The sequence below is a fragment of the Symphalangus syndactylus genome, chromosome 9, assembly GCF_028878055.3.
Source record: "Symphalangus syndactylus isolate Jambi chromosome 9, NHGRI_mSymSyn1-v2.1_pri, whole genome shotgun sequence".
Taxonomy (NCBI): domain Eukaryota; kingdom Metazoa; phylum Chordata; class Mammalia; order Primates; family Hylobatidae; genus Symphalangus; species Symphalangus syndactylus.
The window spans coordinates 30,978,283-30,996,464 of NC_072431.2; the positions used below are offsets into that span (position 1 = coordinate 30,978,283).

Here is an 18,182-nt window from a genome sequence, read left to right on the forward strand (position 1 = left end):
TGCCGAGGAGTGTGTGCTGCTCACGTGGTCACCTGCGATGTGTGTGGCATATGGGTCCTAGGTGCTTCACATGTAGTGGCTTGTCTCATTTCAAAAGGAGCAGAAGACAGAGGAGGCTGCCGGCCTGCCTGATGCAGCCCCCAGTCAGGGGCTGTGGTTGGCAGCAAGACAGTATCTTGGCTGCAGTCCCAGAGCCCCCATTTCCACTTACCTGGAAACAGGCTGCTGCTGGCTGGAAAAGGACCCCACTTGGAAAGGGACCAAGAGGGAGACTTGTGCCTGGGGCCTCTGGGTCTGGCCTCCCATGAATGTTCTGGAACTAGCCTACAGGTGGGATGGCTTCACCCTGATTGCCCCAAGAATGCAGAGCTCCTCCCTGCTCAGCAGAGAGGTGGCTGTACAGGCCTTTTCGAGGCCACCCATGAGACTCAGGTGGAGAATGTGAAGTGAGAGGGTGGGGAAAAGTGGAAAGCAAACATTTGTCCAAAGAAAGAGGCTTTTACCCATGACCCCCACCCCAGAGCTCTCTCAGAAGCCAGAAGTGCGAGCGGGTCCATGAGTCCCAGGTCCTACCTCCACGCATCCAAGGACCCGGCCCTTTCTTTTGCTGTCTTCAGAAGGGGCTGTCGAGGCTAGCAGATGTTGAATGATGTCCATTTGTGTGGTTCAAGAGGTCCTCCCAGGTTCTTAGAAAGCACCCCCTGCCCTCAGGGTACAGTCCTGCTCCAAAGATGAGTCCCTGAGTTCAGCTCCTTCCAAAGCCGTCACATCAGGAAGAGTTCCTGTGAAATAACAAGGTAGTGCAATGTTTTTAGGACCCAGGGCTGGAAAGAGGTGGTGTGGGTGTCCCCTGTACCCCGGGACCCTATGACGCTCACCCACAGCAACCTCGTGTGCATGTTACACAGGAGCAGTGGCCACACGGAGGCCCCCGCCGAGGCCAAGCGGTGGAAGAACAGTGACCCATGAGGCTCCCTGAGATCTATTGGAGGAGAGTGACTGGCTACAGTCACTTTAGAGTGGGGTTTGTCCCTCAGGCAGGCCTAGCAGCGGTCTGCGTGCATGTGGTCTAGTTGTGTGTGCATGCAGGAAACGGTGGCGCGTGGTGTGCTCCACCTCCGATTCAGAGGCAAGACCTCACCCACCCAGGCCTCTTCTGCTCATCTTTCGAGTTCCTTCTTCCTTCCTTCTCCTTCCCTCCTTCTTTATCTCTCTGTCACTCCTTTGTGTTGTCGGGTAGGGAGAGGATGGTCCTTCCTGAAGAGTCCGAGTGTGTGGATGTGTGTTATGCTTAATGTCATCGTCTCCTCCGTTATCGGCTAGCTGGGCAAGAACTGTCTCTTGTGAACTTGACACTTGCAAATGCTGTTGGATCTGGACAATTACACTTGGTCCTGTCTGCATGTGTAGGAGGGACGTGAATGCAGGACCCTGGCTATGTGCACGATAAGCCCCACAGAGCACCTGGTGCATGAGACTGCCCTGTAGAGGTGCAGTAGCATGGGAGAGGGGATGGGGATGCGTATGGCTGCATGAAAGTAGTGACACTGGCCTAGGGAGTTCATGATGGTTACCGCTTATGGGTACTTGGGGATACAGTCAACTCCCACACTTCTGATAAGTTGCTGCTGTTAGCTTCAGTCTACTCCATACACAAATTACAAAGTAAATGACAATTCTCCTCTGAACTCCCAGTGTGCTGAATATGTGCGTTTTTGTTCCTATCAAGCTGTACACTGCCTGTCATCCCTTAGGTGAGCCTTTCCCCAGAAAAAAGAAAAAAGTGGTCCAGTTTGCACTGACATGTAAATTACTGTTGACAGCTTCTAATATTCACTTTTCTCTTAGGAGAGTAAAAGGGAAGGAGGGCTGATTTTTATGTTCAAGTTTCATATTCATATGTATATAATAGATGTACATATTTTCAAGCTACCAATGATGTTTCAATACATTGATATAATGTGTAAAAATCAAATCAGAGTAATTGAGATATCCCATCTCCTTCAATATTGTCTTTTCTTTATGCTAGGAACATTCAAATTATTCTCTTAAAATTTTTCTTTTTTTTTTTTTTTTTTAAGGCAGAGTCTCGCTCTGTCACCCAGGCTGGAGTGCAGTGGCGCAATCTTGGCTCACTGCACATGCTGTCTCCCGGGTTCACGCCATTCTCCTGCCTCAGCCTCCCAAGTAGCTGGGACTACAGGCGCCTGCCACCATGCCTGGCTAATTTTTGTATTTTCAGTAGAGACAGGGTTTCACCGTGTTAGCCAGGATGGTCTCGATCTCCTGACCTCGTGATCTGCCCGCCTCAGCCTCCCAAAGTGCTGGGATTACAGCACAGGCGTGATTACAGGCGTGAGCCACCGCGCCTGGCCTAAAACTTTTCTTTTTAAAAATAACTTTTATATCTGGGCGCGGTGGCTCACACCTATAATCCCAGCGCTTTGGGAGGCTGAGGCGGGTGGATCACAAGGTCAGGAGTTTGAGACCAGCCTAGCCAATATAATGAAACCCCACCTCTACTAAAAAAAAAAATACAAAAACGAGCCGAGTGTGGTGGCAGGTGCCTGTACTCCCAGCTACCCAGGAGGCTGAGGCAGAAGAATCACTTGAACCCAGGAGGCGGAGGTTGCAGTGAGCCGAGATCGTGCCACTGCACTCCAGCCTGGGCAACAGAGAAAGAGTCCGTCTCAAAAAAAATTTTTTAAATGATAACTTTTGGGGCTAGGCATGGTGGCTCACGCCTGTAATCCCAGTACTTTGTGAGGGCAAGGTGGAAGCATTGCTTGAGCCCAGTAGTTCGAGACCAGCCTGGGCAACAAGGCAAGACCTTGCCACTACAAAAAATTAGCAAAGAAAAATAAGTAAAAAATAAAATTGATTTAAACGTCAATATCCTAGTTGTGATATTATAATATAATTGTGTAGCATGTTACCAATGGAGGAAACTGGGCAAAAGATACATAGGATCTCTCTTTATTATTTCTTACAACTGTACTTGGTTATAAGATTCACTGAATGCGAATCTACAATTATCTCAAAATAAAAAGTTTCATTTTTTAAGTTAACTGAGCATGGTGGTACGTACAGGTAGTCCCAGCTACTCAGGAGGCTGAGACTAGAGGATCACTGGAGCCCAGGAATTGGAGGCTGCAGTGAGCTATAATCATGCCACTCTACTCCAGCCTGGGTGACAGAGCAAGACCCCATCTCTAAAAATTGGAAAAATAAAAAGTTTAATTTTTTTAAGTTAAAAAATCTTTATTCTGATCATAAATATTCCATCTGTTTTAGAATTTTATTCATCTTTTCCTTTTCTTTCTTTCTTTTTTTTTTTTTTTTTGGAGACGGGGTCTCACTTTGTCACCCAGGCTGGAGTGCAGTGGTGCAAATACAGCTCACTGCAGCCTCAACCTCCCAGGCTCAAGTCATCCTCCCACTTCAGCCCCTTCAGTAGCTGGAATTACAGGCACGCTCTACCACGCCTGGCTAATTTTTGTATTTTTTGTAGAGACGGGGTTTCACCATGTTGCCCAGGCTGCATTTTACAATTTTTAAAATTTTTTCTGTAATGTATAAGGAAGAAAATTAAAATTAACCATAATTTCACCACCCAGAGATAATCAGTTAGCATTTTAACAAATAGGCCCATAAATAATCTTAAAATTAATTGGCATTTGGGCATGATGGTGCACACCTGTAGTCCCAGCTACTTGGAAGACTGAGACAGGAGGATCATTTGAGTTTGGGAGGTCAAGGCTACAGTGAGCTGCCATTGTGCCACTGCACTCCAGCCTGGGCAACAGAGGGAGACCGTGTCTCAAAAAAAAAAAAAAAAATTATTTGCACTATAGTTTTCAGTCCTGTTTTTTCATTTGATGTTATATTTTGAGCATATTCTCATGTAATCAGTTTTTTTCAAAAACATTATGACTATATAATGTTCCTTTTTTTTTTTCTTTGAGACAGAGTTTCACTCTGTCATCCAAGTTGGAGTGCAATGGCGTGATCTCTGCTCACAGCAACCTCCACCTCCCGGGTTCAGGCAATTCTGCCTTAACCTTCCGAGTAGCTGGGATTACAGGCACGTGCCACCACATCTGGCTAATTTTTGTATTTTTAGTAGAGACAGGGTTTCACCATGTTGGCCAGGCTGGTCTCAAACTCCTGACCTCAGGTGATCCACCCACCTCGGCCTTCCAAAGAGCTGGGATTGCAGCCATGAGCCACCGTGCCTAGCCCATAACATTTCATCTTATACCAGATTTATTTTATCGACCTCCTACTTTTAGGCACGTACAATATTTCCAATTTTTTCTTTCTTTTTTTTTTTTTTTTTTTGAGACAGGTTCTTGCTCTGTTGCCTAGGGTGGAGTGCAATCGCACAATCACAGCTCACTGCAGCCTCAGCCTCCCAGGCTCATGTGATCCTGTCACCTCAGCCTCCTGAGTAACTGGAACAACAGGCACATGCCACCATGCCTGGCTAATTTTTTTATTTTTATTTTTTGTAGAGACAAGGGTCCACTATTTTGCCCAGACTGGTCTCAAACTTCCGGGCTCAAATGATTCTCCTGCCTCAGCCTGCCAAAGTGCTGGGATTGCAGGTGTTAGCCACCGTGCCCAGACAGGATATAATTTTTTTAACTCAATCCCACAAGACAGGACATAAATTTTTAAGTACAATTAACATACAATAAAATATGTAGGCTGGGCGTGGTGGCTCATGCCTGTCATCCCAACCCTTTGGGAGCCCGAGGCGGGAGGATCATTAGAGCCCAGAAGTTTGAGACCAGCCTGGGCAACATGGCAAGACCCTGCCTCAATTTTTTTTAAAAAAAAGCAGATCATAGGCTGGGCATGGTGGCTCATGCCTGTAATCCCAGCACTTTGGGAGGCCAAGGCGGGCAGATCACCTGAGGTCGGGAGTTCAAGACCAGCCTGACCAACATGGAGAAACCCCAAAAATGCAAAAATTAGCTGGGTGTGGTGGCGCATGCCTGTAATCCCAGCTACTCGGGAGGCTGAGGCAGGAGAATCGCTTGAACCTGAGAGGCGGAGGTTGCGGTGAGCCAAGATCGCGCTATTGCACTCCAGCCTGGGCAACAAGAGTGAAACTCCATCTCAAAAAAAAAAAGCAGATCATGAATGTTCATTTTGATGAGTTTTGTGGGGGTATTTTTGTTTGTATTTGTTCGTTTTTGTTTTTTATTGTAGTTTTTTAGAGGTAGAGTCTCACTATGTTGCCCAGGCTGGCTTTGAACTTCTGGGCTCAAGCAGTCTTCCTACTTCAGCCTCCCAAGTAGCTAGAAATATAGGTGTGTGCCACTGTGCCTGGCTTCCATTTGATGAATTTTGACAGTTGTCAAAATTCAACCACTACCCAAAACAAGATATAGAACATTTCCACCACCAATTCCCCACTCCCACAAAGACAACTAACTACTCTCTGACTAGGATAAGAGTGTTCTTAGGCCAGGCGTAGTGGCTCACGCCTATAGTCCCAGCACTTTGGGAAGCTGAGGCAAGTGGATCACGAGGTCAGCAGTTCAAGACCAGCCTGGCCAAGATGGTGAAACCCTGTCTCTACTAAAAATACAAAAATTAGCCGGGCGTGGTGGCACACACCTGTAATCCCAGCTTCTCGGGAGGCTGAGGCAAAAAATTGCTTAAACCTGGGAGGCAGAGGTTGCAGTGAGCCGAGACTGCAGCACTGCACTCCAGCCTGGGCGACAGAGTGAGACTCTATCTCAAAAAAAAAAAAAAAAAAAGTGTTTTTAAAGCTTTCCATATGCAGTTCAGTCCCAGTGTATCAGGGAATCTGCATCCTTTGAGGATGTGAGGAATGCTTTTAAAGAGATGAAGACTTTAGGCAACAGACAGAGGCTGCTCCTGCAGCCTTCCAGGCATTGGGAGCACCCCACTGAGTGGCAGTACAATTATCAGTAACCCTGAGCCACCCATACCACATTCAGCGTCTAACATACCCAGGGTTCATCCACTTTTCCACTGGCTGCCTCTGGTTTGCTTGCACCTGCATTTGTGAACACAGGTTCTGTGACTGGTGGGGTGGAAAGTATGCATGTGAAGGTGGGTGCCTGGTTGGAGGGGGGATGCCCCTGTGTGGGCAGAAGGTAGGCATGGATGAAGGAGCTGGGGCTTGGTGGTCCCTGGGTTAACCCAGGCTGACCTGCTTTTCTCCCTGACAGGCTGTTCTTCGCTGGAGCCCGAGAGGGCCACCTTCCCAGTGTGTTGGCCATGATCCACGTGAAGCGCTGCACCCCAATCCCAGCCCTGCTCTTCACAGTAAGGGCTCTTCCTGCTGTAACTCTCCACACACCTCCCTCTCTTTGTGCCTAGTCTAAGCTGGGAGTTCATGCTTTTCACACACAGCCCTGTTACCCTTGCAGTCTGCTGCCAGGTCTCACTGGATCTTAGATGATCTGGCAAATGATACTCATCAGCTTTGTTAATATCAAGAAGTATAGCAAGGAAAGATCCTGAGTCTTGAAATACCTAAGGCTCTCAGGCTGACTTATTTCCATTCTCCCATCCTTTTGGGTCAGACTGAACTGACTGCCTCAGGATTCTACAGCCTCAAAAAAATACGTCTCCCTTGGCTCTCCTCGCACCTGTTACCACAGGGTTGCAGCACTAGCCTCTGCTCCTGGCTGGTTGGTCCCTGCAAACACCCACTCCCCCAATCAAGCTTCAGGGCAGCCTGCCAGTCTCTTGGGAAACATCACTGAAATGAAGTTAGTGTTAACAGTACACCAAATAAGAAAAAGAATAGAGGAAGACTGATAAACTGGAAACTGTGAAAAGGAAACTTGGGACAGGAAAGAGTTGGGAGTAAAATATCCCCACAGTAGAATCATTTAGAGAGAGCTATAAGAAGGAACAAAGACTTGTCCCCATTGAGTCTTTTGAGTCATTTTTATTTTCCTTCTGGATCCTGAATAAAACACTAAAAATGACTTTGGTCCACTGGCGAAGCAGTTAGAAATCAGAGTAACAGAGCTCTTGGGAGCCAAGAGCATTTTACAGCATTGCTGTACAATTTCAGAATGTTCAGATGCAGGATGAAGGTCATCTTGACTGGTTGGTTGTCGAAGGTGGCTGGAGAAGACAGTACTCCCAGTGGGCCACACACATTTTTTTGTTTCGTTTTTTCCAGTTAGAGCTATTGGTGCAGTAGTGTGACTAAAAGGCAGATGCAGCAAGAACCACTAAAATCGTCTCGATTATTTTAACCATCGGTTCTCACAAGAGAACAGAACCTTTTGTTGACCTTCATAAGTTATCAGAGGGGAGGAGCATGGTTCCGAGAGAGCCACAGAGATGATTTTGAAGTTGGAAAGTAGACTCTGTCAAGAAAACCTCATAGGGATGTTATGAGGGTTAAGTGAGTTAATCTTTGTCAAATGCTAAAAATAGAGACCTGGCACACAGTAAGTGCTATGTAACCAGTTTTGAAATTAATAAAGAAAAGGAAGGAAGAAAAATAGATGACTCAGCCAGGAGAAAAGGATGAGGGCAGGAATAAAGCCTTAATCTGTTGTTAACAATCTTCCCTAAGGGATTAAAAAAAATGAAGTTAGCTATAACCAACAGAGACATACAAATGAGACTGGGGCTGACACAGAGCCAGGTAATACCAGTGTGGCCAGTCTAGCTGCTTATGCCCAGTATCCATTCTAATTGGCTAGTGCCCGTGCCATACCAGTGGTTAAATATTTTGATCATCACCCCTGTAATAAGAAAGGACTTCTTAGCAATAAAGATGTTGTAACATTCTGGGTTACTAGGGGAGGTTCTAAAGTCTGCATTTCGAGACATCCATTATACAATGGCATCATCTGCCTGGAGGCTGGGGGACAGCCCTTAATCTATAATACCAGTCTCTGAATATCTTTCGGATTACTGATGAGCTCCTCCCACTTTCCCAGTGCATCTCCACCCTGCTGATGCTGGTCACCAGCGACATGTACACACTCATCAACTACGTGGGCTTCATCAACTACCTCTTCTATGGGGTCACGGTTGCTGGACAGATAGTCCTTCGCTGGAAGAAGCCTGATATCCCTCGCCCCATCAAGGTGAGAGAACCTCCCTTTGGGGTCCCCTCCCCTTCCTCTATGGTTCTAGCTGCAGTTCAGATTTTTAAATCACCTCTGTTCTTAGCTGCTGACCACACATCATCATCTCTGATGGTAGCAGACCCTTTTGGAAAGCAAGGGCCATTTGTGAATGGGACCACCATTTCCATTCTCCACTGGGGATGAGATCAGAGCAGACTGCAGCTGGGGAATAAGTCAGATCAAATGTGACTTTCATCCATTGTTTCCTACCAGTCTAAGCCTGAAACTCCAGCTGACTTTTCAAGGTTCTCTTATCTCCCCAACACTTCCTCCTTGTCCCTCCAGATAGCTGGGTTCACTATGTGCTATGTCTCCATCCCAGAATGACTTTCCTCCTCCCATCTGCCCATCCACATTTTAACCATTTTCCAAATGCGCCTCAAGTACCTCCTCTTTCTTGAAGTTTTCCAGTCTACTGCAAGCTTCCATGATCCTCCCTTTTTAAACTCCCACAGCCCTACACATATAGGGCGCTCAGTGAGCCTAATATTGCTACAAGATATAACTCTGTGATAGGAATTAAAGGGATTGCTCAGAACAGGACATGCTAGAGCATTGTGAGTTCTCCGACAAATTAGAAGAATAGAGTGTACTCCAGAGCTATTTGAACAATCCTATTCTAGAAACAGTGACTAGATGCTTCTAGAAGATCCTTCCAGCTGACAAATCAAAGGCTCTCCAAATCTCTCAGTTCCTCACTGGCATTTCTACTGCCATTTTCTACTCTCACACTTAGAAAATCTGCTAGAGGGAAGAGGAGGTAGAATAACCCCATGTCCCCACCACACACATCCCTTCTCAGCGAGGAAGACAAGGAAGAGAAAGGCAGCCGAATCAGGACTGCGCCTGGAGCCCTGAAGAGGATACTCTCAGGAACTCCCCACATGTGGCCCATAAGGAGCTGACACTTGCCATATTGTGCCCACATAAGGGCCCTGCATAGAAGTGGGCGAGGACCAGGGAGCCTGAGTGACTCGAATCGTTTCCTGCCTGCACCTTGTGCATTGCCACACCTCCCCTCCACCCTAGGACCTCAGCAGACACACCTGTATGCCAGCAAGCTTCTCCATCCCTATGGGCTTCTCTGGCTGCCACGGGCACATGGCATGCATGATGAGGCCTTGTCTAATCACACCCAAGAGCGAGGACATGGGCAAGGAGGATCGCCTCCTCCCTAGCTCCTACCCATCCTCTTCCTGTCTGACCGACCATGTTCATCAACGTTTGTTTATATAGCGCCTGCCCTACCAGGGGTGAGTGTGGGACCACAGAGTTGAGGGAAGCCCAGCCTTTGCCCTTGAGGATGTTTCTCTGTGGGTGAAGAAGAGAGAATACCCCAGTCCCTAGTCCTGGGGGCCACAGGGCCTACACAATTCACATGCCTCATGCCTCTGCTCCACAGATCAACCTGCTGTTCCCCATCATCTACTTGCTGTTCTGGGCCTTCCTGCTGGTCTTCAGCCTGTGGTCAGAGCCAGTGGTGTGTGGCATTGGCCTGGCCATCATGCTGACAGGAGTGCCTGTCTATTTCCTGGGTGTTTACTGGCAACACAAGCCCAAGTGTTTCAGTGACTTCATTGGTGAGTGTTGGAGGCTCTGGCTGGCTTCAGGGCCTCCTGGGCTGGAATGCAGTGGTCAGTGATGGGGTGGGGAGCCACCAGGCCAGGAGACCTAGGCTCGCCTTCTCCTCAGTCCACAGAGCCCTGGAAGAGTCCAGAGTAGGGGAAGCAGATACCTTTTCCCAGAGACCTCTGAGGGAGGAGAACAGCTGGCATTTCCACACAGACCTTAGACCCGCAAGAATAGGCAACCTGGGCTGGGCACAGTGGCTCATGCCTGTAATCCCAGCACTTTGGGAGGCTGAGACAGAGGATCACTTGAGCCCAGGAGTTTGAGACCAGCCCGGTCAACATAGCAAGACCCCATTTCTATTATTAAAAATTTTAAAATAAAATAGGCAACCTGTCAGCCATCCTGTGAGAGCTGCCCCAGGCTGGGTGGACACCAGCGGAGACCCTGGACTTAGGGGTTAGAGGGCACAGGGAAGGTGGAAGGCTGGGGCCTTCATAGGCAAACAGTAGCCAGCGGGAGATGCAGGAGGCAGACCAGGTGGCGAGGATTCTCTTCAAGGCACTGACTGCTCTGAAGAGGCAGAACCTGGAGCAGGAGAGCCGGGAAGGGCTGGAGCCACTTGGCCAGGTTGGTGGGATACTCAGCATTGGCCTGGTTTCTGTGTGATCTCTTCCCACAGAGCTGCTAACCCTGGCGAGCCAGAAGATGTGTGTTGTCGTGTACCCCGAGGTGGAGCGGGGCTTAGGGACAGAGGAGACTAATGAAGACATGGAGGAGCAGCAGCAGCCCATGTACCAACCCACTCCCACCAAGGACAAGGACGTAGCGGGGCAGCCCCAGCCCTGAGGATCACCATTCCCTGGCTACTCCCTCCTTCCTCCCCCTTTTATCCTACCTCCCTGCCTTGGTCCCCCCAACACATGCGAGTACACACACACCCTCTCTGCTTTTGTCGGGCAGTGGTAGGACTTTGGTGTGGGTGGTGAGAAATTGTAAACAAAAACTGACATTCATACCCAAAGAACCAGCCTCTCACCCCAGGGTCCATGTCCCAGGCCCCACTCCAGTGCTGCCCACACTCCCAGCTGCTGGAGGAGAGGGGAGATGCCAAGGTGCCCCGCAGGACCTCCCTCCGGGCCACACCCTCAGCTGCCTCTTCAGGAACCGGAGCTCATTACTGCCTTCCCTCCCAGGGAGGCCCCTTCAGAGAGGAGAGGCCACAGGGGCTGCATTGTGGGGGGACAGGCTTAAGCAATTCTGTCCCCATCAAGGGGTCAGCTGGAGAGACCCAAGACCCTATCTGTTCACCAGGGACCCAAAATCCAAGGGGATGCTTCCCTCTGCCCTCTTTCCTGCCCTTCCCCGTCATACCTGCACCCACCCCAGCCAGGGCTCCCTGTCCAGAATTCGGTTCTCCTCAGGACGCCAACTCCCAGAGCTAAGGACCAAGGAGAAGAACAGCCTCTCCACCTCCAAGCCAGGCGGTTGAGGAACATATTGAGAAAGGCTCAGATTGCAGAAACCCAGCCCTGCTCCTACCTCCTGCATCCTGCCCCCAACATGGTGCCAAAGCTTCCAGAAGCCAAAAAGCTTCTGATTTTTAAGGTAGTGGGCATCTCTCTCCTAATGACAAAGCCGCTCAGCAACTCCACCTCCCTACCACAGGAAGGAGCAGTCCCCTGCTATCCCTGCAGCCACTCCCACCACACCCCCACACAGCCAGCACCACCGCCCCCACCATGCACTTCTCCTCTCTGGGCCTTGGCTTGGGACGAGGTATGAAGGATCCCCAAGCCCTTCAGGCCTGAGATCAGAGCCAGATCAGCCTTAAGTCACCTCCCATCCAAGAACTTGGCCTAAAAATAATCCCCTATTTCTAACCCTCAGGACGGATCTGATATTAGATGCCTTCCCTGGGAGGAAGGGCGCTTTCCCCCTCCCTAGAGGTGCCCATTCCACGCCCTAGGAGACTGAGGAGAGCACTGGCTGAAGCCCAGTTCCTTTCCCATCTGTCCCCAACTCCAATAGCCCCTCACTCCTCTCAGGTCTCAGTGTCATGCTGTCTTGGGGCAGGGTGAGAGGGCAGTGGCAGCAGGGCGCCCACTCTGGAGATCCTCAAAAAAGGCCCTTCTCTGTGGCTGGCGGCCTCTGACCTTTCCCTGGGCTTCAAAGGAAGGCCATGGAGTGTGCTGTGGGCCCTGCAACCTTCCCAGCCACTCCTGCTGCACTAAGGACTTAGGATCCTTTTATCACAAATCGGGATTCTCTCCCCCACCCCGAATTCTGTCTGCTTAAACTGGAATATACAGGAGCCCTTCCTGGCCTGGATGATGTCTCCCAGCTTCCCCGCCCAGCTTGCCCGCCCCATAGTTGGTGAGATGCCAAGTTTGGTCTGAGTTGTGACCCCTTCAGAGTAGATGCCCGGCAGGCTGGGGTTGGCCCCTGGAGGGTCAGGAGACCATCTTCTTGTTCCCTCTTTTCTCATTCCTCCTACTTCCTCCCCTCCTTCAATTATTTTTTTGTAAAGTTGATGCCTTACTTTTTGGATAAATATTTTTGAAGCTGGTATTTCTATTTCTTTTGGATTTTTTTAATGCAAGGTTGTTTTAGGGGGTGGAGTTAGAACCTTGATGATAATTTCTTTCATTTGGTGTAGGTTTTAGAGATTTGTTTTGTGGAGAGGTTTTTTTCTTTTGATGTAATAAAATTTAAAACGGAAATGAAGTTGGTGGTCGATAATTAAGTAACCTTTTGAGACAGAGTCACCAGGCATTTCCTCTTAGGAGATCTTGCCAGGTTCCTTCCAGAATGACATTCCTAAAACCTCTCGCTCTCTATAACTTCTAGCTATCCTAGGGACTCAGTGCCAGTGCATTCAAACCACTGACTCTCATTCGGAACCAAAAACATCATCAAAAGACAAAAGTACAACGAATTTACAGATCTCAATTGTTTACTGTAATTCTAGAATCAGGCAACGCTTCATTCCATAAAATAGAATACATGTTCCAATGAGTTGAGCAGAAGAGGTTTGGCTTTACAGACAGGGAAGGGCTGAAGAAAGCTGGTTAGTCACTTTTCAAAGTTGCTTTTCTTGGCTGGGCACAGTGGCTCACTCCTGTAATCCCAGCACTTTGGGAGGCCGAGGAGGGAGGATCTCTTTTTTTTTTTTTTTTTTTTTTGAGATGGAGTCTCGCTCTCTCACCCAGGCTGGAGTGCAGGAGGGAGGATCTCTTGAGCCCAGGAGTTTGAGACCAGCCTGGGCAACATAGCAAGACCTCGTCTCTACAAAAGATAAAATTAGCTGGGCATGGTGGTATGTGCCTGTAGTCCCAGCTACTTGGGAGGCTGAGGCCGAAAGGAGGATGGGTTGAGCCTGGGAGGTCGATGCTGCAGTGAACTATGCTCGCACTACTGCCCTCCAGCCTGGGTGGAAGAGCAAGCCCCTGTCTCAAAAACAAAACAAATTTACTTTTCTTGTAAGGTGGGGACAGGGAGACAGAACAATAGAAAAATAACTGATTAGTTCATATCAGGATCCTTCAGGCTACCTTGTTTTGTGTAAAGATTAAAGCAGAGGGAACTTCATTATCATGTCCATTGAATATTGAAACTGGCCTGTTTTAATTGGCTGTTACATCTCTCTTCTGATTTCTAGGAAGGTCAGATAACAACTTAGTTTAGATTTGGTGATGTGGAACTTTAGCATGGGTGATTCTATTTTTTTTTTTTTTTTTTTTGAGACAGAGTCTCGCTGTCGCCCAGGCTGGAGTGCAGTGGCGCGATCTCGGCTCACTGCGGGTTCCGCCCCCCAGGGTTCACGCCATTCTCCTGCCTCAGCCTCCCGAGTAGCTGGGACTACAGGCACCCGCCACCTCGCCCGGCTAATTTTTTGTATTTTTAGTAGAGATGGGGTTTCACTGTGTTAGCCAGGATGGGAGTGATTCTATTTTGATTTTTAATCTGGTCTGTGGGGCCTAGGGCAGGAGCTTAATCCAAAACCATGGCCTTCTGCAATTTTTTATTTAACAGCACTCTCTCATTCCTTCTTGGAGTCATGAAGTGTTACTACGTTCCTGCTCTGTGCACCGTACTGAAAGCCTGCAGACTAACTGGGAAGAACTCAACATTGCCCAGGGTGGGAACACGGGCAAGGGAGAGACGGCACCCAGCCAAGTTGAGGGAGGCAAAGGCGATGTCCTCCCAAAGCCTGATCAGCAAAGGCTTCTCTCATCAGCACAGCCTGAGCCGAGTCTGTGGAGACAGTCAGGGTCTGAGGAGCTTGATGGGAGGGCCTGGGAAGTAAGGCTAGGTTCACTCAGCTGGACAGAGCCACCTGAGAAGAAGAGTTAGCTCTAGGAGGAAGAGTAGGAGGACCACTGGACTAGGACAGGGGAAAAAGGAAAAAGTCGTTAAGGTATGTATAAATACTTCCTGGTGTTTTGGGCTAACTGCTAGAGGAAGTTGATGGGATTAGCCCCAGTCCTTGCTTTGTGTCCCTGTCTTTATGGGCTGCCCTCCTGGCTGTGTGTCCTGGGACAGTACCATTCCAGAGCCAGCACTGCTGGCAGATGTAGGGCAAGGGCGGGGGGAAGGGGGTGGTGGAGGGGCAGTGGTGTTAAGACATCACCCTTCACCATCTGGCACACTGTGAGGACACAGGCAGGCAAGATGCCGCCACTCCCAGTCCTGGCCTGACACCAACACTCCTGCTTTGTGGCTGTCATTCTTCCAGACAGGCTGGAAGCTCACCATTCAACAGGGATGCTGAGCTGGGAGGCCGGCCACTAAACAGCTGTGTGTCCTTGGGCAAGTCACCTCACCTGCTTAGCATTTTGAGAAAGAGAGAGAGTTGGACTTAATCTCAAACAGTTCCTCAATCTTCCAACTTTAGGTTGTCCCAAAAGGCAGAGGCAGCCAGTCTCACATCTGCCCTTGGAGCCCCTCTTCCCCAGCACACACACCTTTCTTTTCCCTGGACTGCCCCAGGCTCCTCCCTATTGCCCCATTTGAGCATGTCCTGTCCCTCATCCCTTCTCACTCCATGGAGGCACTTGTCCTTCAGGAGCACCCTCTCTTTCTGTGACACCTGCTGATCTTTTCAACCTGGTCAAATGGGCAAATGTGGGTCTCCTCCTGGGCAATGAACATTTACTTTTAACCTGGCCATTTCCCGTCTTAACCCTGCCAGTCACTTTAATGCTAGGAGTTTCACATGCTCTGACTTCAGGGAATTTGGGAACATTTTGAAAGTCACTGAAATTGTAGCTGCTTATGCATTCATTTATTAATGTAGTCACACAACAAATCTTTTTGTGACCATTCTGTCAAAGATTTTGCTATATGCTGTGGAAATAGCAAATTTTTTTCCTGATTTTTCTAAGTCAGCACAGACTTCAAATATTTTCTTCCATTGTCTCCATAAGGATATCCACATGTGTCAACCTGCCTGTCTTTCTTTATTTTATTTTATTTTTTTTTGAGACGGAGTCTAGCTTTGTTGCCAGGCCGGAGTGCAGTGACGCGAACTTGGCTCACTGCAACCTCCGCCTCCCGGGTTCAAGAGATTCTCCTGCCTCAGCCTCCCAAGTAGCTGGGACTGCAGGCACGTGTCGCCACGCCCAGCTAATTTTTGTATTTTTTTTTTTTTTTTTTTTTTTAGTAGAGACAGGGTTTCACCATGTTAGCCAGGATGGTCTCGATCTCCTGACCTCGTGATTTACCCGCCTCGGCCTCCCAAAGTGCTGGGATTACAGGCGTGAGCCACCGCACCTGGCCCTGTCCTTCATTTTAATTCAGGAAATATGGTCACCATAGTTGAAGAGGTCCAAAAGATGTAACTGACCCTACCCTCAAAGAGCAAATAGTTTGCTGGGGGAGTGAAGCCAAGGATACGCATGGCACACATATGTGTGCACTTCCTGGCTCTACAGACCACCCATGCCTTGTTGGAACCACTGCCTGTGGGCCTTCCTGCTGGGCAGTGAGCCCTACTGGCGAGGGCTAAACCCAACACATCCCCAGACCCCATGCAGTGCCTGGTACCTATGTGCTCAAAAATGTTCGTCAAACTGACGCACCACACCAAGCAGCAGGTAGTGTCTGTTTAGGAGACGCAGATAAAACTGCAATGAGAGGTCAGAGGAAGAGAAGAAGGAGACTTCACATTTACAAGACCAGTTGCATGACATACATTATGTTATTCACAGTTTAAATTAAACAACCCTATGAAGGAGGTATTACTACTGCCACCTTGCAAGGAAGATTAAGTAACTTGCCCAGAGTCATGGAGCTGGTCAGTGACGGAGGCCAGATTTGAGCCCAGTTCTCTCTTAACACTTCACAGCCATGCTTAGTTACCTTCCTACTGGGAAAGTCTTGATTCACCAAGGAGGTGGCACTGGAAGGAGGCCTGTTACAAAGTCACTAAGGTAACAAACATGCATCATTTCAGTTAATCCAAACAGGTAGTAACTGCAGTGGCCAAGGAAAAATGATCCTGCTGACCCGGGAGGGCTTCTTTCCTCTCCTGAGCAAGAATCCCCCAGCCGCTGACTGGCACTGCCCTCCCCACCTCCCCTTCCTGTCCAGAGCTCCCCCTACCCTACCCTGACATCCAGAGCCCTGCCTACCCCAGCCAAACCCCTGTTACTGGGAAACACTGAGGTCAGCGTGCCAACAACGTCAGCACTAGCCGGGGAGGCCGGGGCAGAGATTTATCTCACCATGGCTAAAGCTGCTGACTTTCTCATTTCCTGAGGCTCTGTTTGCATACCTCCCACGCCCTCTTGTGCCCAGTTCACTAAAGCTACAGATGCAGACTTCCCCCTCCCCATGGTGGCCAAATGAGGGCCAGGAAGGTTCTCCGAGTCACATAGCAACCCCTTCGCATCCCTTCAGCCAGAGATGAACCAGGCATCCTCCTTGGATGACCTTGAACAGCTCAGCCTCTCAGCCTTGTTTTCCTTGTTTATAAAGTAGGAATAAAAATACTGTCTGCCTTGCCTACCTTCCTGCATAACCCACAGGGAAAGAGCATGAAAAAAGTGTAGGTTTCAAGGATTGAAAAAGCATTAATTTATCAGAAAGCACAAGGCCTATTCATTATCACTATTTCAAAGTAAGGGAGGGGACAGAATGTCTCCTCATGGAGACAAGGCCCTGGACCCAGTACTGGCAGGCTGCTCGTTCTCCCTGGAACTGCACTGCAAGACCCCATCCCAGCCAGGTTTCCTCTTCCTCCTTCCAGATGCCCTGCAGGAGCTTGCGGAGAGCCAGCGCTATGAGAGGCTGCCCTCTGCTGTCCACCTGAGTCCGGACCACAGCAGCCCTCCAAGTCCGGAATATTGGGGCCAATATTGCCACCTGGTGGTCAACAGAAGCACTGCCACCAAACTGAGAGCTCAGCTTTGAAATGGAGAAATCTCCCTAATTCCTGACATCTTTCTCTGGGATGCACGCAGATCTCCCCACACCAGGTCACTGTGCTTTCAGATAAAGTATATCTGGCCATGTCTCAAGTCATGCAGAGAGAGCATCTGGGGTAGGTGTTGGGGTAGGGAGGATGGAAGGAATATGCTAACCAGAATATGCATTTTTAAAATTTTAATGTTCAGGCTGGGCGCGGTGGCTCACGCTTGTAATCCCAGCACTTTGGGAGGCCGAGGTGGGCAGATCACAAGGTCAGAAGTTCGAGACCAGCCTGACCAACATGGTGAAACCCCGTCTCTACTAAAAATGTAAAAATTAGCCGGGCGTGGAGGCGCACGTCTGTAATCCCAGCTACTTGGGAGGCTGGGGCAGGAGAATCGCTTGAACCCGGGAGGAGTAGGTTGCAGTGAGCCAAGATCGCGCCACTGCACTCCAGCCTGGGCGACAGGGCGAGACTCCCTCTCAAAAAAAAATAAATAAATAAAATAAAATAAAATAAAATTTGAATGTTCAATGCAACAACACATCCTCTCTGCATTTGTCCCACTGTGGCCCACTCACAGTGAACCAGCCTTTGTTTGGCCCAACTTACCAAAAACTTCTGGTCCCTCTGGGGCACCCATAGCACTTGCTGGTCATAAATGAGCCAGTAACATTTCTATGTGTCCTTTTTTTTCCCCCCCACTGGACCTACAATCCCTTTTGGAGATGAAATTCAACAGGTAAAAACAGGACCAGAGCAGGTGTCTCTGAAAGGAGGTAGTGGGGAGTTCCCAAAGGAAAGAGAAAAGGGAAGAGTAGAACTAGCACAGAACCAAGAATTGCAGAGAGGGAGCCATGGGCTTCTCCTGGAGACCCTAAAACAGAGCCCCAGGAAGAGGTGATGACATAAGAGGCTTCTCAAACCTCACAAGAGGAAGTAGACCCAAGAGACACACATTGGAGATCAGAGAGCGGCCATGCAAAAGGAAAGACAGCAAACGAGCTGCAGCAAGCTCCTAAGCCGTGCAGCCCAGGGCACAGGAAACCAGAGGCAGA

At 49.1% G+C, this 18,182-nt stretch overlaps 1 protein-coding gene across 4 annotated transcripts in view; it reads left to right on the plus strand.

Moving 5' to 3' along the window:
- SLC7A8 (solute carrier family 7 member 8) overlaps positions 1–12,437 on the plus strand; it is a 59,243-nt gene extending 46,806 nt beyond the window's left edge. For all 4 annotated transcript variants that reach the window (XM_055291813.2, XM_055291814.1, XM_055291816.2 and 1 more), the window contains 4 exons: positions 6,210–6,306; positions 7,950–8,099; positions 9,544–9,721; positions 10,393–12,437. In XM_055291813.2, the coding sequence (XP_055147788.1) occupies positions 6,210–6,306; positions 7,950–8,099; positions 9,544–9,721; positions 10,393–10,559 (592 nt within the window). In that variant the 3' untranslated portion in view covers positions 10,560–12,437. The remainder of the gene's footprint in view (positions 1–6,209; positions 6,307–7,949; positions 8,100–9,543; positions 9,722–10,392) is intronic.
- Positions 12,438–18,182: the final 5,745 nt, after the last annotated feature.